At 37.5% G+C, this 13,882-nt stretch overlaps 1 protein-coding gene across 5 annotated transcripts in view; it reads left to right on the top strand.

Moving 5' to 3' along the window:
- ARHGAP32 (Rho GTPase activating protein 32) overlaps positions 1-13,882 on the top strand; it is a 197,755-nt gene that overhangs the window by 133,232 nt on the left and 50,641 nt on the right. For all 5 annotated transcript variants that reach the window (XM_042238117.2, XM_027959915.3, XM_042238116.2 and 2 more), the window contains one exon: positions 10,116-10,197. In XM_042238117.2, the coding sequence (XP_042094051.1) occupies positions 10,116-10,197 (82 nt within the window). The remainder of the gene's footprint in view (positions 1-10,115; positions 10,198-13,882) is intronic.

The raw sequence follows: 13,882 nt of genomic DNA, 5'->3' as shown, positions 1-13,882 counted from the left end.
CTGAAGGAGAGTGTTCTGGAGATATGTTGTCAGCACAGGGACCCCGTGTCTCCACCACGGGTCTGCTCTACTCGCTGTGTCTCTGATGTGTTATGTGGGCTCCCCTGTTTCTCCCTCAGTCACAGGTATTGCTGTCTCCGGCCAGCTGTCGGGACATGACAAGGTGCCGGTGGCGTGCGGAACCCTTTCCCTTAAGTCCAGCGAGCTGATATTGTGCAGTTGCTGGCTCGGGACTTAATTTTTTATTATTATTTTCAAAATAATTAATAGATTCTTATCATTTAGTACAAACTTACAGAATAATTGACCAGATAATACACCAAGTTTCATATACTATCTGTCCCACACACATAGTTTCCCCTATTAACATGCTGCTTTATGTTTTATAATTCACTGAATGGAATTGGCAAAGTGTTGATCTTTCTTAACCACAAGCTGATGAGCAGAGTTTACCTACAGCGCAGTGTAACCACCGTTTCTAGGAGTGGTCCGAGACACCAGGGCCAGAATCACATGGATAAGAGTACAAAGTGTTAGTGTCACATCCTCTGCCACAGCGATGGAAACACGCTTAATGAATCAGTATTTACACGTGATTGTTAACTGTAATCCGTATTTTCATGAAGACTCACTCTTTGTGATGTCTATAGTTCTGTGGGTTTTCACAAATGCATGATGACATGGATCATTCGTACAAAGTGATTTCCCTGTGCTGGAAATTTCCTGTGCTCTCACCTATCCATCTTCTCTCCTCCTGATCTCTGACAGGCGCTGATTATTTATTATCTCCATAGTTTTGCCTTTTCCAAAGCATTATATAATTGGAATCATATGGTATAATATGGAGCCTTTTCAAACTGGCTTTCAACCTGCACTTAAGGTTCCTCCAGATCTTTCCATGATTTGATGTTCCTTTTTTATCATTCATTGTTATGAATGTGCCATAATGTTTTTCTATCCACTTATTAAAATGCATCTTGGTACTTCTAGTTTGGGGCATTTATGAATAATATTGCTGTATATATCCACATGCATATTTTTGTGTGGATATGTTTCCAGCTCCTTCAGGTAAATACCATGGAGTGCACTTGCTGTGTTGTATGGTAAGATCATGCTTAGGTTTGTAAGAAACCACCAAACTGTCTTTTAAAGTGGTTGTGCCATTCTGCCTTCCCACCAGCAACAGTGGTGATGCTGCTCTGCATTCTCATCTACATTTGATGGTTCTCAGTTGGTTTTTTTTTTTTAATCATTCTAATAGGCGTGTGATGATATTTATTGCATTGTTGTCTGAATTTGCAAATAAAGTCAGTCCAAGGAATGGCATTTACTGATACAGATAAAGGTGTTGCAATGCTGTCTTCATTTATCTGTTACTAATAACTCCTTCTTCTCTCTCTTCACCTCTGATTCTCAAACTTATCTTGGTGAGCTTATGATGTGTTGCATAGGGAACATGTCAAAACGTAAAATCCTGTGACATAAACCCCCAGGTTCTGTCTCAGTGGTTGTGGAATAGGATTAAGATACATTCTTATCCTTGTGATTCTGGCCCTGGTGTTCCTTAGACCGCTCTGCTGGAAGCAGTGCTTACTCTGAGCTGTAGCTAAAGTCTGCCAATCAGCTGGTGGTTGATAAAGGTCAACATTTTGCCAAGTTCTAGTCTTTATATTGTTTTAGCCTAGAACATAATTTAGCTGTGGGAACAGAAGGATTAGTTCATCCATGTTTCTAAATTATACTGTGACTGTGTTTCTTTTCTTAAACTTCTAGGAGTAGGAAGTGTGAAATTATATTAACTATAGTAATTTGAAATTCTGAAATCTTTTACTTGTCTTCTAAAGAGTATATTGAGCCTTTTACCTTTGTTTTCTGAGGAGTTTCATCATACAATGTATAGTTAAGAAAGGGGAAAAAAAAAACCCTCTGCTTTTTCTTTCTTGTTAAAAATACATGGCCTTTTTGTGTCTGTTTGTGGACTTTGGTTGGAAATGTGAGGTGAGGTGTCTGGAAGGTCTTTTTTTCCCCTTACATAACAGGCATATCACTCATGTAAAGCGTTAATGTCTGAGGATTATTTGTTTAGTACCGTGTTTCTCAGAATTTTATTTGAGAGCCACAAGTATCAGTATGACCCAAGAAACATGTTAGAACCGTATACAACTGATCTCTGGAGATGGAGGACAGAAATCTGAATTTCATTAGGTTCCTCAGATGATTATTGAATATAAAATGTGAGAACCACTGACTCAGCCTCCCTGTGTTTATCCTGTGCAGATAGAGAAAGAATTAAAACACTGCTTAGTGAGTGTTCTCCTTTCCCCCAGAAAACCTCCTAAGACGTATTTGGGATGCAGTCAGTCTAATGGGTAAAATACCACTTCGAGGGTGACAGAATCCAATTCAGGCACGTTCTCTCAGTTCTCCGCAAGATGGTCAAGGGTCACTGGATTTATTTTTCTAGTTACCCCAGTCTGTCGTGTGAGGGTTTCCATGCCCGAACGGCAGACAAGCAGCTCTTCAGTGATAAGCATCCCCTTACCTCAGGAGTTTAACATGGTTCCAGAAAGCTTACTTTCAGAAAAGCCTTCTTTATCCCACACGGAAGATGTTTGGAAACCTTGGCTCTTGCAGTAAGTAGTTTAATAAAGGAAGACAATTCACCCACTTATTTATATGAAGCCATCATTTTATGTGCGGAATTCAAAGCTTCACCTTTTCATTACTCAAAATTACGTAGAGCAAAATATTTCCTTTCCAGTTAAGTAATAGGAAAATTACATAATTTTTCATCTGTAGTATTTACAGGATTTCAAGGGAAGGGGGAGTCAGAGTGTGGTGCTACAAATCCAAGGCATTGTAACACTTCTTGGTCCTCTTCTGTGTGCTTCCTGTTAACCTTTAATTCTCACACTACAAAGAAGGTACTTTTATTACCTCTCTTACTGACAAAGAAACTAAAGCAAAAGAGGACTAAACTACTGCTCTGTTACTATTTCGCTGTTTAGTGTCAGAGCTTAGGTAGCAACTTAGGTATTCTGGGCAAAGAGCAGATCATAGTAGTATTGCGGTGAACCAGTAGTGGCTTCTACTTGTCTACATGTGTGAATCATAGATTTCTAAAGTAGAAAAAATGGCAGAGGATCACCTGGTCCTAAACTGTCACCTTACAATTAAAGAAATCAAAGGAATTTGGAAAGATGGATTTGATTCACAAAGATAGTAAGTCAGTGATATAGCCAGAACATGAGCTTGGTGAGTCCCAGTTTTGTATTTCTCCCCATTTAGATCACAAAACATATGTAAATTTTCTAAAATCATTTTATTTCTTATTGCTGTCTTTATTTGTCTTACTAGTGCCATTAGCAGCTGCCATTAACGTTTAAAGAGAAATTAGTTTCTAGATAGTCTTTTGTTAATTTATAACATCAGAATATGTCCTACCAAATGACTCTTAAACATTCAGTTTCATGGAAATTATTGAAAAAATGGCTTACAGAAGTAGTTCTTGGCATCATCAAACCCTACACCCATTTGTTATGATAAATAATTTCTAAAATCCTTCCTTAGAATTCAGAAATGAAATTTACAAATGACATAACAAAATACAAACACAATTTCAAAAAAGTCTATAATTTTTCATATATACTATAAAAGAAATGAAAGTGAGTTGCATACTTGAAATACAAAGTTGTGTATACTAAGGACAACTTCATGGAAGTCTTGTTACTTCAGATGTAATGTGCAGACCAGTAGCATTAACCTCAATCACAAAATAGAATAAAACTTGTAATAGCATCGAAACTATGAACTACTTAGGGATATATCAGAAGAAAGATACAAAAGATCTGTGTACTGAAAACTACAAAGCATTTCTGAGGTAAAGAATATTTAAAAAACGAGAGATATACACCCTGTGTATAGGTTGGAAGTCTTTATATTGTTAAAATGTCATCTCTTCTCAAATTGATCCCAGTCAAAATCCCAGCAGATTTTTTGTAGAAATCAATGCACAGATTCAACAATTCATATGGAAATACAAAGGACCTAGAAAAGAACAGCCAAAACAAATTTGAAAAAGAAGAGCAAAGTTGGAGAACTAACACTAATTGATTTGAAGACTTAACTGTGAAACTGCAGTAACAGGAGAGTATGGCATTAGGGGAGAGATGGACGAGTAAATCAACAGGACAGAACAGGGTCAGAAGTAGACCTACACATTCATGGATGCTTGTTTTCAACAGAGGTTCAATGTCCGTTCAGTGAAGAAAACATGATCTGTTTTACAAGTGATGTTGGAACAGTTGGATATCCATCAGTTCAGTTCAGTCGCTCAGTTGTGTCCAACTCTTTGCGACCCCATGAACCACAGCATGCCAGGCCTCCCTGTCCATCACCAACTCCCAGAGTTCACTCAAACTCATGTGCATCAAGTTGGTGATGCCATCCAGCCATCTCATCCTCTGTTGTCCCCTTCTCCTCCTGCCCCCAATCCCTCCTAGCATCAGAGTCTTTTCCAATGAGTCAACTCTTCGCATGAGGTGGCCAAAGTATTGGAGTTTCAGCTTCAGCATCAGTCCTTCCAGTGGACACCCAGGACTGATCTCCTTTAGGATGAACTGGTTGGATCTCCTTGCAGTCCAAGGGACTCTCAAGAGTCTTCTCCAACACCACAGTTCAAAAACATCAGTTCGTAGGTGCTCAGCTTTATCCATATGCCTTCATAAACCCTTTTATTTATTTCTTGTGCCATCTGCACGTATTAACACAAAATAGGTCATGTACCCAAAATGTGAATCTTAAAAGCTTCTGAAAGAAAACATAGGAGAAACTTTTGTGACTTTGGATTCAGCAAAGATTTCTTACATGTATTATCAGAACAATTCATAAAATAATAAATTTCATCAAAATTTAATACTGCTGCTCTTTGAAAGGTGTTATTTTTAAGGCAATAAAAAGACACATTACAAATTGGGAAAAAATATTTGCAGTGATTATATCTGATCAAGTACTTATATCCACAATATATAAAGAACTCTCAAAATTCAACATGAAAACAGAACCCAATTAAAAAAAAATAGCAAATATGGGAACAATTAACAAAGATACATGACAAATAAACCTGTCAAGAGATGTTTAACTGCAGTGATCATTAGAGAAATGCAATTAAAATAACAATGAGGCCTTGCTATATACTTATTAGAGCGGCAAGGATATGGAGGAATTGGAACACTGACACAGTTGGGGGCAATGTGAGATTCTCCAATGAACTGGAAAACAGTTTGTCAGTGTTTTAAACTTATACCGATGGCAAGATCCAGCCATTCCACTCCTAGGTGTTTATCCAAGAGAACAGAAGATCTGTCTTCATACAGAAATTCACATATGACAGTTCATAACAACTATATACGTAATGGCCCCAAGCTGGAAGCAACCCATTTATCTCATCAGCAAGAAATCAATGAATAAACAAACGGTGGCATTTACACAATAGAATATTACTAAGGAATAGAAGGGAAGAATTAGTGATAAATACAGCAACATGACGATCCTGAAAATAATTACGCTGAATGAAAGAAAACCAACAACACAGAGTACATTCTGCATGACTCGATTCATATAAAAGTGTAGGAACTGCAGAGTGATGTGTAGTGGTAGAAACTTTGTTGTCTGTTGAGCAGGGGTAAGGGCTGCTAGGGAGAGGGAGAAATTACAGAGAGTTACAAGGAAACTCTGGGGGTTGATAAATGTATTCATAATTTTGAGTGTGGATACAGTTTTATGGGTGTCAACTCATCAAAATGTACATTTTAAATGTGCACAGCTTGTTTGTCAGTTATACCTCAGTAAAAGTGGGAAAGAACTGCAGAAGCATCTGTCTTAACTTTTCTTGTGTCTAATCCTATGACAGTTTCCATCTCTTCTGCCTCTGTGTCTCTTACATCCATATACTCTTCTTTCTTCTTCATGCCAAACTGACTCAGGGGAAGACTACCAGACTGAAGGTTCTCGCTCCCTCCTTTAAGCCCCTCCCTCAGCCTTGTCTTTTTCTTTTTTTTTTCTGTTATTATATTTTTATTAGCTACTCCTCTACCCTTGTGGATGCTGCATGCTCATCTTTTCTTTTCCTTCCCTCCTCTTCCTAGAGTGGAAATTCATCTTGACTCCTGCCAAATACACTGAATTCCTCTTACCTTTCTCAGCCATTTAAATTAGAGCTTTAGAAAATGCTACTTTTACAGAAAGAATAATACAGGAAACAGAATGATATAATTCACAGATCATATTGTTAGAATTCCAGTCATTTTTAACATGGAGCATTTTGAGTTTATTAGAATTAATTTATATTTGGTAAAATATTGTCTTGAGTATGCACTATGTTTTGTCAGACGTCTTCACTGTGACCCATCCTTCTTGGATGGCCCTGCATGGCATGGTTAATAGCTTCATTGAGTTACACAAGTCCCTTTGCCATGACAAGACTGTGATCTGTGAAGTGGCAGAAAATTTAAAATGTTCATTAACTGTAATTTTAGAGTTAGTTATGTGTATATTTTCAATGAAACACAGTTTCTTTTCTTTATGGTTGAAATTTTATAATAAGAAAATAGAATCTATTGCTTTTCACAAGTACACAGAATTAGACAGTTAAGATAACTGTCTTACTTAAAAGACCTACAGTTAGAAGTGCTTTTGGCTTCAAGAAACAAAAGCAAACAGAAAAAGTATCATTGCTGCAGTTGAGTCAGCAGCTTAATGAAACTAGGCAGAATTATCTAAGCTTCTCTTGGCCTTTTTTTAGGGTCAGATGATTGCTACTGCTGATCCATTCCTAAAACCTGGTGCACAGCAGAAGGAAGAGACGAGATAGTGACACATTTTCACATGTGCCATGGCTACAGCCTGAATGCAAGGAATCTGGAAAACTGAGTATTTAGTTCAGCTAGCATTTAGTAATATTGCACTTAATACTAAAGGGAGATAGGCGAGCAGGGATGGATGGGAATTAGATGTTGGGTGAACCTCCCATAGACCTACCTCTGCATAATACACAGCAGCTTTTCCCCCATGTACCTGGACCTAATGCCTTGAGACATTTAAAAGGTGAAAGTGTAGACACCCCATTCCAGTACTCTTGCCTGGAAAATCCCATCGATGGAGGAGCCTGGTGGGCTACAGTCCATGGGGTTGCTAAGAGTCGGACACGACTGAGCAATTTCACTCTTACTTTTCACTTTCATGCATTGGAGGAGGAAATGGCAACTCACTCCAGTGTTCTTGCTTTGAGAATCCCAGGGACGAGGGAGCCTGGTGGGCTGCCATCTGTGGGGTTGCACAGAGTCGGACACGACTGAAGCGACTTAGCAGACTTAACAGAACTAGTATGTACCAATTTGATACAGTTCCTTAAAGAAGATCATTAAGCTTTGTTGAGTCTTACGAAGAAATAATGGCAAGCTATTTTTATTTGCTGACAGATATTTGAGTTTAGAAACTAGGCTAGGTGCTTTTATACAGATTATTCAGGTAACTAATGATGTCCCATTTTTATGAATTAAGAAACAGATGTTAAGCAATTTGCTGTAGATCACAGAGCTTAGGAAATGAGTGATCTTTTCTCTATAGTGAATTGCAGAAAATGTACATAAATGGAAATGAATTAGAATTTTATAGAAAGAATGATATTTGATAGTGAGGAAACTTAGGTACCTATAGGCAAAAGGTCAGTCAGTCAGTTCAGTTGCTCAGTCGTGTCCGACTCTTTGCGACCCCATGAATCCCAGTACACCAGGCCTCCCTGTCCATCACCAACTCCCAGAGTTCACTCCAACTCACGTCCATCGAGTCCATGATGCCATCCAGCCATCTCATCCTCTGTTGTCCTCTTCTCCTTCTGCCCCCAATCCCTCCCAGCATCAGAGTCTTTTCCAATGAGTCAACTCTTCACATGAAGTGGCCAAAGTATTGGAGTTTCAGCTTTAGCATCAGTCCTTCCAAAGAACACCCAGGACTGATCTCCTTTAGGATGGACTGCTTGGATCTCCTTGCAGTCCAAGGGACTCTCAAGAGTCTTCTCCAACACCACAGTTCAAAAGCATCAATTCTTCGGCACTCAGCCTTCTTCACAGTTCAACTCTCAAATCCATACATGACCACTGGAAAAACCATAGCCTTGACTAGACGGACCTTTGTTGGCAAAGTAATGCCTCTGCTTTTAAATATGCTGTCTAGGTTGGTCATAACTTTCCTTCCAAGGAGTACGCGTCTTTTAATTTCAGGCAAAAGGTAGTAGGTATTATATGTCACATCCATGCATTGGAGGAGCCGCAACCCTCTAGGTCTTCTAGTGGCCAACATACTAGGATGATAAAGAATAGATAATGTTGCACAAGTGCTTACTACATTCGTTTTGCTTATACTCATCTGTTTAATCCTCGTAACAAACGTTATGAGTTAGACACGATATCATTATGTTTAGAGGAAGAAACTGAAACATGGACCCTAAGTTATAAACCCAGCCTAGTAAGTGGCAGGCCTAGAATAGAACCGAGGCCCTCTTAATCCTGGGGCTAGGTGCATGCTCAGTTGCTTAAGTCATGTCCAACTCCTTGTGACCCCGTGGACTGTATCCCACCAGGCTTCTCTGTCCATGGGATTCTCCAGGCAAGAATACTGCAGTGGGTTGCCATGCCCTCCTCCAGGGGATCTTTCTGACCCAGGAATTGAACCCATATCTCCTGCATGGCAGGTGGATTCTTTACCCACTGAGCCACCTGGGAAGCCCCAATCCTGGGGCTACACTTAACCACAAGTGATTCTCTTAGAAGTGATTTGTGTAAGAGAACATGAGAAGGATTTTTCAAGTTGATTCTCATCTGGTTCTAACCAATCTTGGAAGAATTTCTACTTGTTGATAGAATTTCACCAATAAAACAAATACAGCATCATTTTAGAAGGCGTGCATATACAAACTTTAAGATCCAAATTCAAATCTTTCAAACAAGCTGATAGTTTATTAATAAGCCCTTTTCAACTCATGATAACTGGTTACATCTTCATAATTTTAAGAGCTAACGTAGAATATCGATCAAGAAATTGAAGTAAGAATGCAGCAAATTAGTATGTGAAACACTCCCATGCAGATGAAAATTATACAGCTCAGACCTTCACGATGAGTCAGACTCTTGGAAGGCTGTTCCTTTCTTCCCCAGAGTCTGTCAACAGAGGGATGTACAAAGTGATGTAGTTTTCTTGTTTCAGCTTTAACATCTGCTGCTTGGCAGCCCAATCATATTCCTATCTAAGAAAACATCTATAAATATTGGTAAAAATTTCCTTTTTACTTTTGTTTCCTGGATTTTTGTATCTGTATTCATTCTGCTGGCTGTGCAGTATCTCTGGGTGATCTGGAGCTCAGTATTTTCCTAACACTCCTTGGGGGTCTTCCTCATACCACAAGCAATTTGCTACCAGGTCAATTTGGTGTGCTTTTTCAAAGCTGAGATTGGTTGTTTTCTTCTCTTGCTTCCTCACTTATCCACACACTTCTGACTCTTTACCAAGAATGAATACCAGGATTTTAAGTGAGCAATCGTTCCATCAGGTTACTTTAGTCTTGTCATTTTTCATGGAACCTATGAGATAATGATGAAAAAATACACAAAAAAGTTGAATGTGGTTTAGTATTGCTTTAAAAAAAATCATAGAGAAGTCAGTAAATATGAAAGTGGGCAGTAGAAGTGTTCACACAACTGGATTGAAATTTCAGCAAAGTAAATTATTAACAGGTATAAATTATACCTCTTGCCATGCATAGCTTGGTATCAGACTAAATATTTTAACTGGAGTAAAAGAAGTTTGGGAAATTAAAAGCTAAAACTAGAAAAGAAGACTTAGACTTTTAGGCAAATAAAACACATGACTGTATATACTCATAGCAACAGATTGTTTTATTATTTGTTTGTGTAATTGGCATCATCAGTGATTTAGAGTCTTGGGATAGCAGAATCGCTGGGAGGGGCTGTGGAGCACATTACTGGAATTGAATTGGCAATGCTCACACACTGGTCTGTTCCCTGGTTTAGAATCCTCTCTTTGCTGCCTTTCTTCTTTAGGTGGGACTCTTCCCTGGACACTGTGTTGAGTTAATTAATCAGAAAGTTCCCCAGTCAGTGACCAACTCAGTGCCAAAACCAGGTGAGTACTCTTTCTCTTTAGCGTGGTTATTTACCCACTGCTTAAAGATCCAGATTTTCTCTTCCAGTCAGGCACGCAGCTTGTTTAGCTGTTGTGTTCATTGTCATAATATGCATTCTTAATTTTAATGTGGTTTTTGATTTTTAGTGTATTCTTTTTTCTCTGTTGATCATTTCACAAAGGTTTACATGGATTCAAAATTTTAGGCAGTTTTAAGAACTGTTTGCTCCATTAAGCCTTGTCATTATTTGCTTTTGCAATTATATAGTAGGAATGTAGCTAATTAATGAGCAAAATGATCAAAGAAAATGTCAGGTTTAAGGACCTGACATGGAGATAATATGATTAGCTGAAAATTAATAAATGAAGGGAATGTACATCTTATCAGTGCCTGTGAACATCCAAACTATTTTAAACAGTGTTTCTTATTACTTATATAATATATTTACAGTGCTGCATAAGTGTGTGGAATATTGTACAGATATGTAAAGCAATGTGTTACAGGGAGTAAAAATCAAAACAGTGGAAACTTCTGTTTTTATTGGGGTGACTTAATCTGGATGAATTTTACAGAATACTTCATCAGGAACTTTTTAACGTGATGTAAATTTTTGGAAAGAAAATAAAAACAAAGAATAAAGATTTTAGAAGGAGGAGGAAGTGATCAAATGGATTTCTCCTTCTGCCCTACTCTGCCCTCATCCTGGGATTCTCAGTCTCTTTTCAAGGCATTTTTATCCTCTATTAAATCCCCCTTCTTTGGGCAAGCTTGTTAAGCATAAAACAACTTTGTCAGAGAGAACTTACTTATTCGTTAGTGGTTGTGTTGGCTGTAGTTTTCTTTTCTTTTTGAAATGTCGCATCAGTAACTTAAAAAAGAAATCCTGTGCCCACAAGCAGACCCTGCTCCTCCTCTCCCTTGCCCTAGCTCTAAGCAACTGCCAATCTACTTTTTGTCTCTAGAGTTCTCTGAGCTAGACCTTTCACACAAATGAAATACAATACAGTATGTAGTCTTGTTGCAACTGGCTTCCTTCATTTAGCATAATGTTTTCAAGGTTCATCCATATATCAGTGCTTTATTCTCTCTTATGGCTAAATAGTAGTGCATTGTATGGATATACAGTATTTATTTTATCCATTCACTTTGGGTTTCCATTTTGGGTTATTATGAATAATGCAATAATTAGTGTACAAGTTTTGGTATAGATAAATGTTTTCATTTCTTGAGTATGTATGTAGTAGTAGAATTGCTGGGTCATATGATAACTCATATGTTCAACCTTTGGAGGAACCGCCAAACTGGTTTACCTTTGTAAACCAGCTGCACTGTTTTACACTTCCACCAGCAGCGTATATGAGAATTCAAATTGTTCTCTTTCCTTGTTACTGTATTTTTGGTTATTGTTGTCTTAGTGGGTATTAAGTGACACATCTTTATGGTTTTGATATGCATTTCCCTGATGGCTAATAATGTTGAACATCTTTTTATGTGTTTACTTATTACCCATTTGTGTATCTTTGGAGAAATGTTCAGACCTTTGTCTGTTTTTTAATTTGGTTGTCTTTTTACCATTGGGTCATGGTATACATTCCACATACAAGTCCTTTATCAGATAATGTGATTTGCAGACATACATTTCCTCAAATTCTGTGTTTTGTCTTTCATTTTCTTGATGACATCTGTTGAAGCATAAATATTTTTAATTTTGATGAAGTTCAATTTATTTTTTTTCTTTTCTCACTTATGCTTTTGATGTTTATCTAAGAAGGCATTGTTTAGCCCCAGGTCAATATTTACTTCTATATTTTCTTCTAAGAAGTTTATAGTTTTAGATCTTCCTTTTTAGCCTACTACCCATTTTGAGTTAATTTTTGTGTATGTTTTTGAGGTCCAAGTCCATTGGATATCCAGTTATCCAAGCATGATTTGTTGAAAAGGTTATTTCTTCCCTATTTAATTGACTTGACTCCCTTGTAGAAACTCAGTTGATCTTAGATGCATAAATTTATTTCTAGATTTTCAGTTCTGTTCCATTGATCTATATGTCTGTTCATATTCCAATACCACCCTGTCTTGATTACCATTGCTTAGAGTAAATTTTGCAGTTGGGAGGTCCTCCTACTTTATTCTTTTTCAGGATTGATTTGGTTTTTCCAGGTGCCTTTCAATTCCACATGAATTTTAGAATCATCTTGTTAGTTCTAAAAGAAGATGGTTGGAATTCTGATGGGGATTTATTGAATCTACATATCAATTTGGAAAGTATTACCTTCTGGCCAGTATTTAAGTCTTTCAGTCCTTGAACATGAGATTATTTTCCCATTTGATTAGATCCTTCACGTCATTCAACTTTTGTAGTTTTTGTGTTTTTTTTTTTAAGTTTTGAATATCTGTTGTTAAATTTATTTTTATTCTTTGGATGCTTTTGTAAATAGAGTTGTTTTCTTAGTTTCATTTTCTTATCGTTCATTCCAAATGCATAGAAATACAATTAATTTTGTATCTTAATCTTGTATCCTGAGACTTGAAATGTTTATGAGTTCTGATAGGTTGTTAGTAGATTTCTTGGTATATTCTATATATAAGATCATGTCATTTGTGAATAGACATGTTTACTTCTTCCTTTCCGATGTGGATGTTTTTTATGTCTTACTCTTGCCCAGTTGCCCTGGATGTGTTACAGTGTTGAAGTTTTGAGAATAGGCATCCTTGTCTTACTTTTGATCTTTTAGGAGAAGTCATCTAATTGTTTGTTGTTGTGTAAAAACTTTTAACTGTGTGGTTTTCATAGATGCCCTTTGTCAAGTTGACAAAGTACCCTTCAATTCCTGGTTTGTTGGATGATTTTATCACAAAAGGGTGTTGTTTTTGTCAGAAATCTTTTTTAATGTAATTTTTATTTTTGGCTATGCTGGGCCTTCGTTGCAGCGTCTGCTCTTCTCTCGTTGTGGCGTGTGGGCTCCTTGCTGCGGCGGCTTCTCTAGTTTTTGCAGCATGGGCTGTGGGGCATGCGGGCTTTGGTAGTTGCAGCTCCCAGGCTCTAGAGCACAGGCTCCATAGCTGTGGCGCATGGGCTTAGTGGTTCCATGGCCTGTGGGGTCTTCCCAGACTAGGGGTCAAACCCATGTCTCTGGCATTGGCAGGTGGACTCTTCACCGCTGAGCCACCAGGGAAGCCCTGGCTGATACTTTTTATCCATCTGAGATGATCATGAGTTTTTGTGGTCACTGCTTTAAAGTTACCAAAATTCTACATCAAAAATTTACTGTTATTTCTTGTATATTATTTTCATGTATTTCTGCTATATAAACTATATAACTCTTATTGATTATAAAGTCTTATTTTGATCATGTTACCTCAGATATACTATAAAATGTTTTTAAAAATTAGCTTAATATTGGTATTATATCAAATACTTTCTTATGTTCTGAATATGAAAGTGAATTTCTAGTAGTGATAACCTCCAGCACTTTTAAAACTTGAGAAAGTTAATCAGTTATTGACAGTTCTGGAAAATGGGTTTCTGTGAATAGACCTGTACGGCGTTGCTAATTCTAAATTAGTAGTGATGTATAATGACAGCACACCTTCAAAAGCTAATATTTAACTCTGATGGGCAACATTTCAGGGTTGGCATAGGGAAATGTGCATTCTTAATACATTTTGAAAAGGATAATGTGA

The sequence above is a fragment of the Ovis aries genome, chromosome 21 (assembly GCF_016772045.2).
Source record: "Ovis aries strain OAR_USU_Benz2616 breed Rambouillet chromosome 21, ARS-UI_Ramb_v3.0, whole genome shotgun sequence".
NCBI lineage: Eukaryota > Metazoa > Chordata > Mammalia > Artiodactyla > Bovidae > Ovis > Ovis aries.
The sequence above is the reverse complement of the archived record's forward strand: the minus strand, read 5'-3'. Positions and strand labels throughout refer to the sequence as shown.